General features: G+C 34.7%; 1 protein-coding gene across 1 annotated transcript in view; it reads right to left on the bottom strand.

The window, feature by feature from the left end:
• The window catches only part of RXFP1 (relaxin family peptide receptor 1), a 118963-nt gene that overhangs the window by 54462 nt on the left and 47082 nt on the right, over positions 1-17419 (bottom strand). The window contains exon 3 of the mRNA XM_072405978.1: positions 1079-1183. Coding sequence (XP_072262079.1) covers positions 1079-1183 — 105 coding nt within the window. The remainder of the gene's footprint in view (positions 1-1078; positions 1184-17419) is intronic.

Genomic DNA, 17419 nt, shown 5'->3' with positions numbered 1-17419 from the left:
TAAGCAAATTATCCATAGTGTTAATTGTGTTATTGAATGATTTGATTCTGCTCTAAAATATTCTCTATATATTGATCTTTTTTTATTTTTTTTTATTTATATTCCTTTATTTAATCCATATGTCTCAATATCTATGGATAGAAACAGATTTTAACATTCGGCTCTTACAGACAGTTTTTTGCTATACAGAACACTTTCAACTAATATTTTTTTAGATGAATAGGAACCCGTATTATCTGCTAACTCCATTATGTGCAAACATAAAGAAAGTATGTGAGACATCCAACAGGTACACAGAAGAGTGATATTCAACTAACAATAACGGTTTTCTCACCAGCCTTCAGGTCTAATAATATGTAGTTGTGCTGACTTGTAGAGAACAAAGAAAGCCCTCAATGTCCATCCTTTCCAAACAAGTGTTATTGCCTTATTAGTCAGTATACATTTTTTTCAGTTTGGTGGACACATGATTCTTTTTATTCCAATGGTGTCTATCCGGCACTTAATTTTCTACATTTTGTGTCCAAATAAAAAGTTTTAGTTTGAGTTAAAATAAGGAAATTTGACTTGCATGAAATTACAGTGTGAGGGTTGAGTATGTTTATAAATAACTAGCTGAATTGAAATGAATAATTTCCAAAAATTTTTAATTGCTCTATACAAACGATAAGGTAGATAGGTAAGGTTGCCTAACCAACATTTCTCCAGCCTTTACGCTTTTTCAGGAAAGTAGCATTACCTTCCATTTTCATAATGGTAATTTCTCAACTTTTTTGGGCACATTTCTAAAGATTATTAACCTTAACAAATATTTAGCTGCCTACCTAAAGTCCTGCTTTAATAGATAAAAATGAAGCATTAGTTTCCTTTAACATTCTTTGTTCCTTCCACTTACAATATATATATGATAAGCATGCTAACAAAAATGACATTTTTTCATGAATCCGAGCAATATATCTATATCCAACCTAGAAAGAACACCTAATTCAGAGTTATTTGATTGTATTACTAAATTCCAAGTTACTAGGACATTTAGGCGTTTTAAAGACTTTTATGAAATCAGGCACTAATTACTTACTGCATTCTGCCTCTTTCATCTCTGAGTCGTAGCTGTTCACACCAAACTTTTCATAGTGTTTCTCAAAAAGTTTGTCAAGTTGCTGAGACCACCCGTTATTGTCACCTAAAAGGTACAAAGAAAACGGACACAAGGAACAAATTATGAAAATAAATTCCAAAGAAATTACAGGGTTAATTATAGTAAATCTAGGTGGATAATAAAAAAAACTCCAATCAGATTACCTTTACATACTGTACATTCCCCGTTCTTACTGACTAGTGACTACCTATCACATTTACTATACAGTAGCTGGAGTTTAACAAACATCAGTAACAGATGTTGTGGTTGATGTTTGCAAAATATAACATATACAATATATGTATATTGTGTAATGTTGCAGGGATTGCCTAAGTTCTCTGCTAAAATATGTTTGCCAGCAGCTATCAGTTTGCTCTATGAAACTGGACCTTGGGTACTGTGTGACTACCTGCTGACTTTCTTTTACTCCAGTATTTCCTTCATTACGTTCCCATTTTCTGACATTTAATATAGTAACTAATGGCTAAGTTGTAAATAAAAAATAAATAAATGACCAATATATACTGTACATAATATATACTACATGAATGGTATGAATAATGTCATTGAAAATCCTTTTAATGTGATGAATGTCAGATGTTAAAATGTAAAGAAACTATTGAAAATCATTTTCCTTCTACCTGCCATGCATACATAAATGCTTTTATCTAATGGGTTTACTAAAGGTTGGTAGCATACATAACTGTGAGTAGTATGTATGATTTGTTGACTAGTAAATATTTATACTGTTTAGTTAGTTTTATACTTTTCACAGTATTTAATGCTTTTGAAAAGCAAAAGAACCTATATCACCAGTTTATGCAAAAAACTGGTCAGTGTAGACTTACCCCTACATAAGTTTCCTTATATGTTAATGTCCATCTACTTTTGTGTACATTTGAAATAGGTAGATTATTTGCCATATACAAATGAGTACCCTTGCTATCTTCTGAAAATGCTAGTTTCATGCTGACCCTCTTGAATAATTACTTTAAATAAGTTTATGGGAAATGGCGATAAGGACTGGTAACATTTCTCTGACATTCCTGATTAGCATACTTGCTCCCTATCAGAGACTTATAATGTACTGAAGCCAGTGGGTTAGCAAAACAGCAGGCAATTGATATTTTCACAAGGAGGTCATCAAAAGCAGAATTTGATATATCTCTCATGACAGTTGTTTAATTTTAAAGCAGACCCACCTTTAAAAAATAAACATGGTAAGTTCATACATGCAAGTATTATTTTTTTGTGATACTGCCAAGTGTTTATTACTCCTGCTTGCCATGTTTGGCTAGTCATCAACATCAATAGTCATCAACATCTACCTTCTGGCCCAGAATTGTGGCCCAAGAATTATGATGATGTAAATTATAATATTTTTACTTCAGCTGCTATGTTCTTGGTTGAGAGAACACATTTTATCTCGCATAGCTTTGGCTCTTATTGTCATGAGTTTCTGGAATGATTGTTACCACTCTGCCTGCAAATGGTCTGTATAGCAAACTGCAAAATCACCAGCCTCTCTTTAGACAAAACACCTGGACAGGACATTAGAGTATGTGCTGCTGCCAATGAGTAGCTTGGTTCCTGGATTTAATCTTGTCCTCCTAATAGGCTGCTAGACCTATTTACACCACCCTAGTTTCAGGCTCTGGTTGCTGGATCCTCAACTTGTTTTCTGCTACTTGCCCAAGTATATCCTGCCTGTTTGACTTCCTGGATACCAACCAAACCCGTCTTGACCCTGACTTTGCTCTTTTTCGCTGTTGCTCTGACCCCATCTGTTATCACTATTATTGGGGTAGGTTAGTACTGGCTGATTTTTGTATGAAATATTGGCATTTATTTAACTAAAGAAAATCCTGCTCCATTTCATCAGCCTCCTAGAAAGGAGGAAAAGCTATTTCCTTTGCACTATTGTCCTTACTGACACCCTACTAGAATTACTTTTACTAACCGTAATATTTCATCAATCATGCATGGCAGAAGAATGACAAGATTTATTTTATTCACACCTGCTTTCTGGAACTGCTCACAAAACAATAATGCTATTTCAACAACCTGTGATCCCCTCATCAGTAGCAAACAAGGCTGACTACAATGTTCTTGTTTCAATTTCATGGCGAACTATGGGATTTGAGTAAAAATAGAGTGGTCATAAATGTATACTTAAATATTGGTCCTTGGGTTCAAACATGGTGGTACTACATACTTTATAATAATTGCTTAAGATATGCTGACTTTTATTTTAGTGAAATATGGCATACAGAATGAAATAAATCCCTTAGTAATTTTTAAAGGAAGATCTATTTTAAAACAACATGATTTTTCTGAATATAACCCATATTACCGACCTTGGATTTTCTGCCCTCCTGTTTAGTCCCTGTCCTGCTCCTGGGTGTCCCTTTGGTGGTTCACCAGTCTCCTAGGCTTCAGCTGCTATACCTTCAATCAGTGTTTCCCAACCAGGGTTATGTGGAATTATATAGGACCTTCAGAGGTTGTTAGGGGTTCCTTGAGAAATTAGCAATTTGTGCCTCCCAGGTCAGTCTAACTGACGCCAATGATCTTTTTGGCATTATTTCCACTGACCATCACTGTAACAGGCACTCTTCTCAATGACCACCACTCTAATGTACTGGATATAGCAATAGCAGGGGTTCCCTTAAGACCTGAAAGTTACTCCAAGGGGTTACCCCATGTTAAAAATGCCAAAAAAAACACTGCCTTACATATTTAAATCCTTGGGTGTATCCGATTACGGGGACAAGGCACTTTCCACAACTGTTCAGAAGTGCTACTAGTGAAACATAGTGGAAATTTGGGTATAGCTGCTGAAAGGAGACTGAGAATATGCCAATGCCTCAAATACTTATTTGACTTATTTTCAATATACAGTTACGTTTTGGTAACCAGATCACAAAAAGGTTATCCTAAAACTGGAAAAGTAGTGCATCATTGAGTAAAGATTAATTGAACTGTCCACCCCTGTTTACTGTAGATTAACTGCAAAGAAGGGAGATGAAGTTTGCAGCTGGAAAGAGAAAGCTTAATCTTCAAAAAACGCGTGGGATGCATCTCTAAAAATGCATATATACTTTGCTTCTTTTAATTATAAAATATGTATACACCAGAATGTCAATTAACAGACATTGCCTTGGAGAATAGAGAGAACATTTTTATCGTTATAGATTTGGTTCTAATGATGCAACTTTTTTTTTATGTTATTGAACAGAAGAGATGTTTAAGGGGGGATATGATTTGATTTGAATAATCTCTTTGACCCGTAGAAAGGTTTTTAACTCTGAAATTTTTATGTTATTGAACTGAAGAGATGTTTAAGGGGGGATATGATCACCCTGTATAAATAAATAAACAGTCCAAATAGAGAACACTCTTCCCAATTTAATTTGAGATCATTACAAATTACAAGAACAAGAGGGCACTATTTGCGTCTGGAGGAAAAGAAGTTTTAGCTCCGGATAAGAAAAGGGATTCTTCACTGTAAGGTCTGTGAAAATGTGGAATTGGCTCCCTCAGGATGTAGTTTCAACAACTACTATAGATTGCTTTAAGAAAAAGCTGGATGTTTTTCTAGAAGCACAGAATATACTGTTGATCCAGGGAATGGGAATCCATGGATTCAGGAATGATTTTTTTTCCCCTGTTGAAGCAAATTGTACCAGGGTTTTTTTGCCTTCCTCTGGACCAACTTTGTTTTATAGGGTTTTATATCTGGGATATGTTTATTTCCTTAGTGGTTGAACTTGATGCACTTATGTCTTTTTTTCAACCCAACCTACTATGTAACTATGTAACTATGAACTTGATGGATGTGTGTCATTAACTTACCTGGCAATATAACTATGCTGGATGATGTGAAGGAGAATAAAGAAGACTGACATTAAATAGATTAATAGAAGGAGCAATTGTTACTGTGATGCTACTGGCATTCCTAGGGGATGTTACTGCACTGGCAAACATGAAACAAGAATTCCAGTTAGAAAAGAGAATGAGACATCTGTGTATCATTTTTGGGAAGTTTTTTATATACCATTTTGGGAAAAAAATCAAAACTGATAGAGAATACAGATTTGATTAGTCACTTTGACCCGTCAAAGGGCTTTTAACTCTGCTAATCTAGTGTTGCTGTTTTACCTATCTGCTTTACAGTACAGCCAGGTAAAAGACAATGCTTCCATGAATTTAACTTTGAAACCTCCAGTACTCCCTTCCACTGACGGCTTACTTATGGGACATTAAATCAGCTCTAATTAGTGAGCAGGGGTACTGTACAAGGATTTACATATGTGGGAGTCACAAAAGTTTGTGTAAAATGGTAAAAAAGATAACATTTACCTATTTAACTATATGTTATTGATTTAAGTTTTGTTGTTTTAAATATCATGTCTTCACATATTTAAAGTCAAAATAAAACTGAAGGTGTAGGTATGTTTATTTTAAACATAACTTTTTAGCCAACCCATAACTTAAATGTTCAATTAGTAGCGTTGTCACCCCTAAAAGATGCCCCTTTTTTTTTGCATAATAAGCATGCACTTCTTCACAAGATGGGCTTTTAGGAAACCTCATATATTTTCCGATTTGTATGTATTTGTATACATGGTGCTATTTTTTTAATAATGTAGGGTAAACATAAATCTGCAACATCTGGTTAAATATTGATAAATTACAAAACCTACAATAAGAGTACTAAAGAAAACAAAAGCAGCACTTCAATTTAAAAAGGTTTGCTTAAAAACTTTTTCTAAAATGTATCTGAAAACTCACATGGTTGTATATATCATTGAAAGGATATAAGGGTATCAGAAAATTGACCCTGATATAATCCAGACAGACAGCCTATTATGACATAGGCTTCATATTGTCACATATCTTAGAAAGAACATGGTTTTCTGCAGATTAACACACTAAACCAACATGGATCCCGCCTTAAGGCTTCTCAACTGATAACCGTTTACTACATGATTCTTTATTTGTTAACAGTTCATTGAGACCAGGGGCCAAGCAGTAAAACATAATTTAGAGTTCAGCTAAATATGATTCAATAGTTAATCCTCCACAATTGGTTTCCATTTTTCATTAGATGTTTTAAAAGACCAGACCTTTGCAGATAATTCGTGTTTGTTTCCAGTAACATCCAGTTATATGATCCTCGTATAAAAAATAATTACTTCTGTTCAATATTCTACACTGTATTATTAAAAGTTATGATGAAATAACTTGTGTGTGAAAAAACACACAAATACTGTATACACAATAAAAGAACCTCTTCTTTACTATGATTTTTTCCAAGAAGTTGCCAATTTGTAATCACAATTTATATTGCAGAACAATCATACTCATCTGCAATGGTGCACCATAGCCAATAATCTATTAGCCATGGTGGGTTGATGAACGACTGATCAGAAATTACTTTTGTTAACGCCTATGTAGATGGTGCCACTACTACTCGTCCTTCCCTTCCCTCTACAATGAACAGAATGGTGGTGTGTGTACAGCACTTATTCATTTATCTGTCACTGGCAACAATCAGTAAAAAAGGTAGTTTCCAGGGACATTTCTATTTTGTCCTATTGATGTCTGTATAGGGATTAAAATGCTGCCTACTATTTGCCAGGATAACATTGCTGTGCATGACTGCTAGGCACACAGTGAATTCAATCATTTTAAAGCATAATGTTTTTTCAAATAAACTAAAAAAGAAAAATGGTAATTTTCTTGAGTTTCTTTGATATTTAAGATAGAAACAATATTTATAATCTATGAGCTGTTGCAATATCCTCCCCATGTAAGGATTTCCAGGGAAAACCACACTGTTTTATTTCAATACTCATTCTTTCAATACTCATTCAATAGACAAAAATGTGCTCATTAGACAATCAAAATTCCAAGTATATGTTGATATTCAGTATTGGAAAATAAAGAAGAATTTGTACTGTAAGACAACACTGGTGGCCCAAACCATATTTTTTTGTACTGCTTAGTTTCTCCAATGTGTATATACCACCAAACCATTTGGTCTTGCATACTGACGGCAGATAGAAGAGTTGATCAGTGTCTTCTTGTCTGTATCGGGGCCACTTTATCAGCTTCACAGCTCTTGTCACAGTGAAGCTCTTAATCTTGTGACATGAGTCTTTGAGATGTGATGTCATCAAAGTCTCATTTGCAAGACTAAGAGCTGCATTGTGATTGGCTGAAATGATGATTGTCCCAACCCCTGATGAGTCTTGACCAACGGAGCCATTGTCATCCAAACTAGTAGGAGGAATGTGGACATGCTTGGAGCAAACATGGAAGGTGAAAGGTTGGAGAAAATCCCTCATATAATTAAAAAAAAAAGACATGCATAATAATTCACAAGAATCACTAATTATTTTATTGCATAAGATAATTTTTACAGGGTCACACAAAAAGCTTGGTTGTAAATCAACATTTTTGTATCTCACACCTGTAATTAAAAATATTCAAAGGTTCAATAAAGAAAATGTCTTCATTCATAATGTAAATAAAACACTGGATCTACACTTGCCGAAAAGCATCTGACCTGCCTCTTCCCTTATTCCTAAAGGCTAACTATAGGCTTTTGGATATAGTCTGTCTCTAGGCTGCAATAGGCAGTGTGGTGATACAAACTCAGGGATGCTTCTCTGCCTGGTGGTAGCTCTATCCAATATGCTACCCCAAGTGCTGAATAGCCCCCTGACTCTTTTCAGTCAAGCCTCCCTGATACCCTATATTGTCATGAACTCTGAATTCCTTGCCCCTCCCCCTGACTTGCTATGCCTTCTGCTTGCAAGTTTATTGTGCTCCTGCCAGTGCTCCTTGCCTCACTATGACTACTACTGCTGCATTACCTTATCTGCTACTTCTCTGTGTATTGACCTTTGGCTACGGATCTACTGACTACTCTTGTTTACCTAATACTGACTACTCTTGTTTACCTAATACTGACTTTGGCTTTCTTTCTGACTATGCTCCTGTCTTGCTCCTGCATCATTACAGCGGCCTGTCTACTGAACGCAGAGTATTTACTATCAGGAACCCGCTATTGGACCCTGAGCTTGTTCCCAGATCGTGACATGTGGTGGGGTGGGGGGGAGCGCCAACATCGAGCATGTACTACTACTCATGCACTTTTTACTTCCATGGCATCAGCAAACCAGGTGGAAAAGCAAAGTGACAGTATGCCAGAATGTAGAATGCTTGCTTGGCAGAAAAGGCATGCAAACCAAGAGTATAGGATTACTGTAGGCGGTGGTGTAAAAAATGACATATAGGCACATCAGCTGTTTTAACAGATAATGCATATTTTAAATCACTGTACTTTTCTTTTAACATTTTATGTAAACAACATGTGATCACTTTTTGTTACAGCATCAAACAAGATTTTTAAGTTTTTTCATCATTTATGGCTGCTACATGTGCGTCAAATTGAGATCTTCTTCCTATACCCATAGTGTATGTTCACCACCGCAGGTTCACTTCAATGGAATTCCAATTCTTCAATAATAGTACTCTCACATATTAGCATATAATCCCAGTTCATAGTTAATGCTTTTACTTGGAAGAACGAAAATTTACCTTTACATGCACGGGGGAGTTAAATATTAATGGGTATACAATCACAGCATTGTATTAATGCACCAAGGCAGAACATTAAATCAGTAGGCCTGACAGCATGACACAGACATTTGACAAGCATGTTTAGGATTGCTGATAAAATTTGAAAAACAAAAGGCCTTTCGAATTGGTATAAAAATAGCTACAGCATTTTGGAATCGTGACACTTGTAAAGCTTTTGTGAATGTAACTATACTCCTATTCCCATAATAAACAGGATATTTTAGGGCACCCTAATCTAACTGACGTAATTAAGTTGAAGTAATCCTGTGCTCACTTCAAATATTCAATAACTTGCAAGAAAAAAAACAAAAACTTTCAATAAGAATTTGAAAAAAAAAATGTTTAATTATGCAATTTAACTTTTTCTATTACATTAATAAAAACATTGGATATAAATAATTAATATTTATAATTTTAAACCAAGCAGATTTAAAAGAAGGCTCTCATTTGTCAGGTTGGCAGACTGCTGTTTAAATGGACCCTGACTTCACAGAGATAAAGAAAAGGTTTGTTCATTTGTATGTTAGGTTGTTAATTATGCTTCAGAGTCACAAATACCTTTTATTTATCTATATTATATATGTAGTAGTTTGTCAAATTTAACAGGACTTCCTATTCTTCTTGAAGATAGTTCTCAGTTCAGAGGAAAAAGCTTGGAAAACTGTACACTGTTTTGCTACATTGCAAGCATAGGTCCCCTTAAATGTCACTAACTACTACATAAAATAAATAGAAAGTGTATTTAATACGAAGAAAATTTTAATAAAGTTTAGATGTCAAAGTCCATTGTTATGTAGACACTACAGTATCTATTAAATTCTCCGACATCCATGGGGATTGATCGATTCAGGAAAAATGTAGTTTCTGGTTACTATTAAAATACTTATGAAATTTAAATAGCATTAAAATACTTAAAATATATCAATAGAAGAACACTAGCAATGCAGTACAGTATATGCAGAGTTTGACCAGTTACAAATCTATCAGTTGTGAGATAAATATACCGTATAATCAGGATGTCCTACAAAAAGTACAGGGAAGTATAATGGCTGCAGTAAAAAATGTCCATATCCAATTGTGACTAGCCAGGAAAGCTGTGGAGGTTCCAAATATGGATGCTGTGGGAGTGATGCACAAAGTTTTAGCTCTGACAGCACAGCGCACAAAATTAAAATCTGGTTTGGCCGGGTCGTGTGCCTGTTGCTTGAGTTCCAGATAATGGGAGACTTTACTGTACTTAGTATTGCCAGTTCAAACCAGAAACCCAACTTGTTTGTGATGTTGAAACTAATTTTACTGTTGATGTTACTTTACTTTTTTGGCCCCAGAGCTAGCCTTGCTCCCAGCCAGTGAGAAAGGAGCTAGTCTCGAAAAAGCAGATAAGGGTGGATTTTCTTGTTTGAAAAGGTAACATCTAGCATCTTGTAATGCAACTTAGAACAAGAACTTTTACTTTTCATTGTTTAAAAAAACTGACATACAGTAGTTACTTTAGATGATCTATCCTTCTTATTCAACTGAAAGAAGATTACGTTTGTATACCAATTTAAATTAACACCAGTCCCACCATTTTCAGAATCCTGTGACAGGATAATCAGGGCATGCATTTTCCCATGAAGAAACTGAGCTGAAGAAAAGTGAAGACATTTTACACATTAACACAATTATAGATGTACAAAGAGTGGCTTCTGGAACATGCACTGCATCTCCAAAGAATTATCTGTTCTTTCTGCTTTGTATCAGTGCTTTGGTCTACCGCATGAGTTCTAATTCCATTTCACAACATAACCTGGCAACCAATAATGTGTTCTTTATGGCTTTAAAGCCTAGTACTTATTTTTTTTTGGCTTTTTTTAAAAACATCCTTGTGGCTTTTTGTATCTTAAAAAGGGCATTATTGAAAAACAATGGTTGTGTAAATTGCTGTCATAAAAGAAATTATTTCCTCTTTACGCCTACTTTGTTAAAAGGAACATTGTTATCAGTGCCTATGGGGTGAATTCCTGCTGATAATTTATCACAAGCAGCGGTTTAGGGCAAAACACAATTTCTGTGACCATTTTAATTAATTTTTCTCAAAACACAAAGCAATCCTTTACCACACTATTCAATATATCTTAAAGTCTGATAATAAATAACTTTTTTTTTCTCCTAATAGATTGAATGCCTAAAACTGCAATATGCTGTGACTTAAAAAGTAATCTGTGTTACAAAGGTTCAAGCAACACTAAAAATGTGTTACTGGAATTTATTTTGTTTCACAGAGATCACAGTACCGCTTGACTATTATGTCATACATTTTTGAGTCCTAAATTTACTTGAGTCAGTTTTGCCACTGGGAAAAAGCTCATTTAGTGACTCTTATGCCTGCAAATAGTTTAGGAACCATACAATGCATTGTGGTTTTCAAAGATTTTTATCAAATTCAGGACATAAATTTGCCAGGACTGATTTCTAAACTTACAGGATTCACTTCAAACCTAAAGTAATAGCAAACCTTATCTTTAATGCCTATAATACTTTAGTTGTTGTTAAAAATGGTGGCCAGCAGTCAAAGAAACACAGAAACAAACAATAAGTTATTTGCAATGTATTGCATAACACAGTATTTTTCTGAAAGCATTTAATGATTACTTGGGCAGGTCTGATGAAAACTAGAATACACAAGCCAATAAGTTCCAATAGCTGTCTTGTCTACACATGGCATCATTCGAATTACAAAGCTTCTGTGTGTAGAATCCTGCATTCACATGTACAAATTCTGTTATATACAGTTATCACTCAAGTTTTATATGATCTAATATAAAAGACTAAAGTCAGGCATTAAAAATCTTATAGGATACCACTCTTGTTACAGGTCAATACCAAACATTGTTTAATTATACACTGTAACGTGTATAAATGGATGTTTAAAATGTAGAAATTAAAAAAAAACAAAAAAAAAATGAAATCACATTCCACTGAACCTTTTTAAAATAAAAATGTAAAATGCAATGTTGTGCAGTGATGTATAGCAGCCAATCTTAGCCATCTTAGCCATTGCTTATATATCATTCATTGCTACTAAAAAATAATATACATTTTGGAAGTAAACCAAATACTTGATAACACTACTATATACCACCATTTTATATTGAACTTTATATAGTATAAACCAAGATTTTCTGACCCGAAAGTGTCATAAGAAAAAGAATCTCTATTTGTACTCCGGTCAAACCACTAGATGGGACTAGTGTCAGCATTTTGAGAGAGTTTGTCACACAATTAACCCAATGACATAGTGCCATCAACTGGTACAAAAATAACTTTATCTCTAATAATTGGGATGGATATACATACTGAACTCTTTCCCCTTTATATTTTAATGTTTTTTTTTTTGAGTTTTTCAGAGAAAAGAAAATGACATAATAACAATAATAGGAACAATAGTAATAACAGGTGGACAAACATGCCTCGCCAGTTTACAGAATGCACAATAACAATCTGACATGAGTAATAATAAAGAAAAAAAAAAATGAAAATGCAAAGACTGTAAAAAACAACCCTTTATGCCCGAAGGCTAAGCTGAAAAAGGCAAGGGAGTTGACCGAACAGGGACAAGTGAAAAGGGGGTGGAGGACTTTAAAACAAAATCCCAAATAGCATCAAATTTTCCTAAAGTATTTTTGAGTGTGTGCTTTATCCAACATTAACCATATACAAAGTCCATTTTCGCAAAGAGAGGGTCTAGCAAAATCACATTAGATTTCCACGGTTTAGCTAAAGTGATGTGAGCTGCTAACAGAATAAGTTTTATCAATTTCAAAGAGTATTTGGAAACCCCGCATCACAATAACTAAATAAAGCACTTTCCGGAGTACTTGGTACATCCTTCTTTAAAACCCTGGAAATTATTTAGAATATTTCTAACCGCAAGTTCTGGGCTATATGTACCATGGTGCCCCTGGCCTCACAACCTCTGAAGCACAGTGGGGAGGTGAAGGGATGACATTTAGAACGTCCAGAACTCACTCACATGTTGAACCATGATGTTAACATACTATTGAGATTTATCCTGGCATCTGTTAGTTTTGCCTTTTTTAGTAAATCATACCCACAGAGCCATGACTAAATCTTTGTACTCAGAAACCAACTTGTGACTTTCTATTGAATTCATGCGTACATATTTTTACAAAAGCAAGAACATTTTGCAAAGATGTTTGCCAATAGATGCATTGTTTTGTCAATTTGTTCTTCAAGCTCTATATCTCAGTTAATATTTTTGCCTGACAGATAAAAAAAATACATAAATGTCTCACTTTTAGTCTGTTAAATGCTATTGCTCTTAGCTAATCATATCCAGAATTGAAAAAAAAAACAGAAAAGGAAGCAGCTGAGGTCCAACAACATATTCCAAATGGCAACAGAAAACAGATGTATTTAGGGGTGTATGTGGTAAATTATTCTGATACAAGATTTCATCTCCCACCCAGCTACAAAGCTAAACTGGCTTATCAGATCATGTACAGCCCATAATTTAAATGATAAACTAAAATACTTTTAGAAAACTATTCTTTTCATCAAAAAGCAGTTAGAAAAATTAGGATACATTATTAAGGGCTGCTGCCGCAGCAGATCTTAGGTTGTCTATCCTTTTCCTTGACACTACCTTTTCCACACTTTTTAGTGGGTCACAGTGAGCAACATTGACTGAAGATGACCTAAAGGTCCAAATATTTGTGATTTAGAAATAACACTGGAAATTCAAATAGAAAATGTTTTGGGGGAAAATGTACTTTTTATGCTTGCTGCCTGGTCTACCTACTAATCCAAGGGTTTCCATAGTTTGAGAAAACAATTTATAATAAGGGCACACATCATGAGTTCTGACTTTGCTCTCTTCACTTTAATGTATGCTCTAGGTTTGAAATGTCTTGAAGGCAGTAAGGCCAACCAATATTTTTCAATAGAGATTATCAGTTGTAGATTATTTTTTATTGTAGAATCCTTTGAAACCTTTATATTGTGATGAACATCCTCTCAGCCCGCACCCCTGCGCATAGACTTTCCAGCATGCTCAGCAACATTCCATGCACCAGCAGGCTGAAAAGAGGCCATACACACAATCACATGTAGACTGCCACCACGTGCTTGGACGGAAGCACCAACCGGCAGTTATGCTACTGCTTCTTTAGTGTCCCCTTCTGCCATTCCAGACAGAAATGTCTCAGAAATCACAATGTTCAAAGTAGTGTTTCAGGTCAGCAAGTTACACTATTTCTACTTAGAGCAATCAGAGATTTAGATCAGTGTTTTTCAACCGCTGTTCCGCGGCACACTAGTGTGCCTTGAGAGATCTTCGGGTGTACCGTGGGAAATTATCCAATTTCAGTTAATTGGTCCCAAAATGATTTATTTACTGCAAAAAATTTGTCTTCATTTGTCTATACCAGCGATGTATAGTGATAGGCAGAACCAAAAAAACTCTTCCACTAGATGGCAGCAGGTAGCTAATGTACGTGTCTGACTTTTTGGTGGTGTTCCGTGGGATTTTTCTAATTGTAAAATATGTGCCGCGACTAAGAAAGGTTGGGAAACACTGATTTAGATTACACTTTTTATAGTTTTTAATAAGTAAAAACATACAAAAACAGTGAATAAACAAATTATAGAAAAATATAGACTAATCAAAGAAGTCACTGGGCTCCCTGCAGTGCTCAATTTGTCAGTGCCGTTGTCCTTAGCAACAAGATGATGTCAGTGAGAGCTCCCTCTGGTAGACTTACATGGTCTTTTTTTATCCCAACAACAGTGGTGGGACTAATACAACAATCCAATAACAGCCCGGTGGGGGCTGTCTGAAGGGCTGTATTCACATGGGTTATGATACTCTGGACACTTTCCAAAATGCCCTTGTTCTAGCCAATATTAACCTCCCTAGCGATTCATTTCTTTCCGTTTTTATATGTCTAAAAGTGGTACATTGTTTTTCATGAAAATGTATTTTACAGTATAATATATTAGTACGAGTAGATTAAAGTTTGAAACACAAAATCATGTAAAAATAATAAATTGAATAAATTAAAAAAAATGTATATATTTTATTAAAAAAAAAACAATACTCATACTATTTTATTATACTGTAAAATAAGTGTTCATGAAATACAATGTACTGCTTTTACACATATAAATCCAATTTATTGCATTCAATACAGTTATTTTGTATTGAATGCAATAAAAAATGGATTTTGAATTTCCCGCTCCGCCCCACCGGCAACGTACACACGCACCAAAGTCACCGATAACTCCCCCGGTGACTCATCGTGTGCAGAAGAAACCGGAGGAAGAAGGAAGAAGACACCCACTGAAAAAGAAGTGTTTGCTGGTTTGAATTTTGTATGTTTGACCACCATCCTCATTTTCTGAACCCTTTTGGGTAAAAAATAACCTATCCTGGCTCTATAATATTTCTAGTTCCTTGAAACATCTGAAGAGCACAAAATGTATATCAAGTACCCGAGAAAGGTAGCTGCTATAGATAAAGGATGCAGCTGCAATAGTAAAAGGACCTTTGTTAGTATGTGCTCAAAGCAAATATTTAAAAATCTGGTAAAATTCTGCCAAAATGTACTACATTTATACCAGGATACATGCAATGGTTCATCCTAGCAATTTCAAGAATGACAGAAATAAACTGGAACTGTTTTTAGTTTTGTATGGATATCATTACGATATGTACTTTGTGTCTTGATATACAGTACACATCAAAGAATTGTTCATGTCCTAATGCTTTTATCGTGAACAGATTGGCACCAAAAAGCAGAACCCCTATACTTTCTGCTGTTATGTCATTATACAAACTTGAAAAAGGCTAATTTACATAATCTGCAGTTAAATGAATGTGCTTGCATTAAACTGCTGGACTTAGTAAATGTAGCTTTTAGGTTTTAAAATGGAAAATTGCTTTTGAAAAAGAAATGAGCAAATCAAGTTTTGTATACTGAATTAAACCAGAATCATGCCTTCTTGCTCAATGTAGGTGTTCATAAAGTTTAGTTGTTTTAAAAAGTTACTGCTAGTTCTGCTCCCGGTATCCTTCCTTACAAAAAAGTCAGAAAGTTACTATTATTCATTATTAGGATCATTACTAGGATCACATAAGTGCAATAATGGCTTCTGAATTAACTGTTCCTGGACAATTTCACTGGTGACTCTGCGATCACTGAGAGCTCAGAAAATAAAGCACAGGGAAGAAGATTACTCTGCTCACTTCATCTTTATTTCCTCCTTTTCAGACTTTTACTTAGATATCGCCAAGGCTTATGATATGCTTATAATACTTAAATTATGAGCTTATGTTTAAGACTAGCTAAACATCACGCATAGATTAGCTAAAAGTTCACCCATAAATACAAGGACAAATTCTTAAATGTAAACCATGGTCAGAACAATGAGAGATCAGAACTGAATGGTAAACTAAAGGCAGAAACCGGTCAAAAATAAAAAATGCAGTCAAAATAACATAACCTGAACTTAATTATGTGTGACTGTGATCTATTAATACTTTTTCAGAACTGACAAGTTATAGAGCTGACTAAATATAGTAGTGTGCATGTACATATCTTTAGAAGAAAATGAATGTGCATGCAAGTCTACTCAGAAAACTACAATGAATAAATTGTTTGCTTAGACAGAAAAAGGACAGAAACAGGAATACAGTATCTCTTGCAGAGATAATGAACTTTCATACAGGTCCACAGTACAATCATCTTCAATCAAATGGAAGTGAATTTGCTATTACTAGTGTTCACAAATGTATGCTACTATTTCTTGCTTCTTATTTACTTTGCTTTAAGATGACATTTCTGGGGGAGTTTACCAACAACAGTATACAGAACACCTGCATACACACATTCCCTATTTGATTTTTTATTGACCATACATTATGCTGGAAATTGTATTTTTCTTTACACTAAATTACAAAAAGACCTGAGTAGTAATGAGTGATTTTACTCAAATGAACATTGAGTTATCTCCCCATTTACTTAACAGGTAGGTCATGCAGTACATAAAATGTAGTTTTGCCTTCAGGTATATTATGAACAGAATTGATTTCTGCCATTACATTTTCTTCTAGATATCCTGAATATGCAAAAAATTTATGTACAAATATACATTATGAATATGTATTATGACAACTTTTCTTTTATACTTCTTTATAAATATGTTTAACTACATTCTACTCCTCTCTTTAGTAAAACTAAGGTTAGTAAAAGAACAACTTGCATTTTGTTGTCTATACAGGCGGTATTCTCTTATTAAACAAAGTAGTAATTGATGGCGTTGGATCTCAAAATATGGTTCACTACCTAAGGTGATGCAGCAAACCTGGAATAGGTCTGCTGCAGAATGAAAATATTTGCCAATGAAAAGCAAATGATTTTTAGGATATCCAACCCAGTTTTGCTGAATTACCCAGGTTCCATCTATCTTCTCCAGCCATGGTGAGCGTATTTGATCTAAACAAGGATAATAGGCACACTCTTAAGATGCTGGTTGTTTAGTCCAACTGCTAGCTCTCACTTGATGAGAAAATGATCCTTGCTTAGACCAAATAATTTACTAGATTTGTTCCTGAAGACTCCTGAG

This window comes from Pyxicephalus adspersus, chromosome 3 (genome assembly GCF_032062135.1).
Source record: "Pyxicephalus adspersus chromosome 3, UCB_Pads_2.0, whole genome shotgun sequence".
Lineage (NCBI taxonomy): Eukaryota > Metazoa > Chordata > Amphibia > Anura > Pyxicephalidae > Pyxicephalus > Pyxicephalus adspersus.
This window is presented reverse-complemented; position numbering and strand designations above follow the sequence as displayed.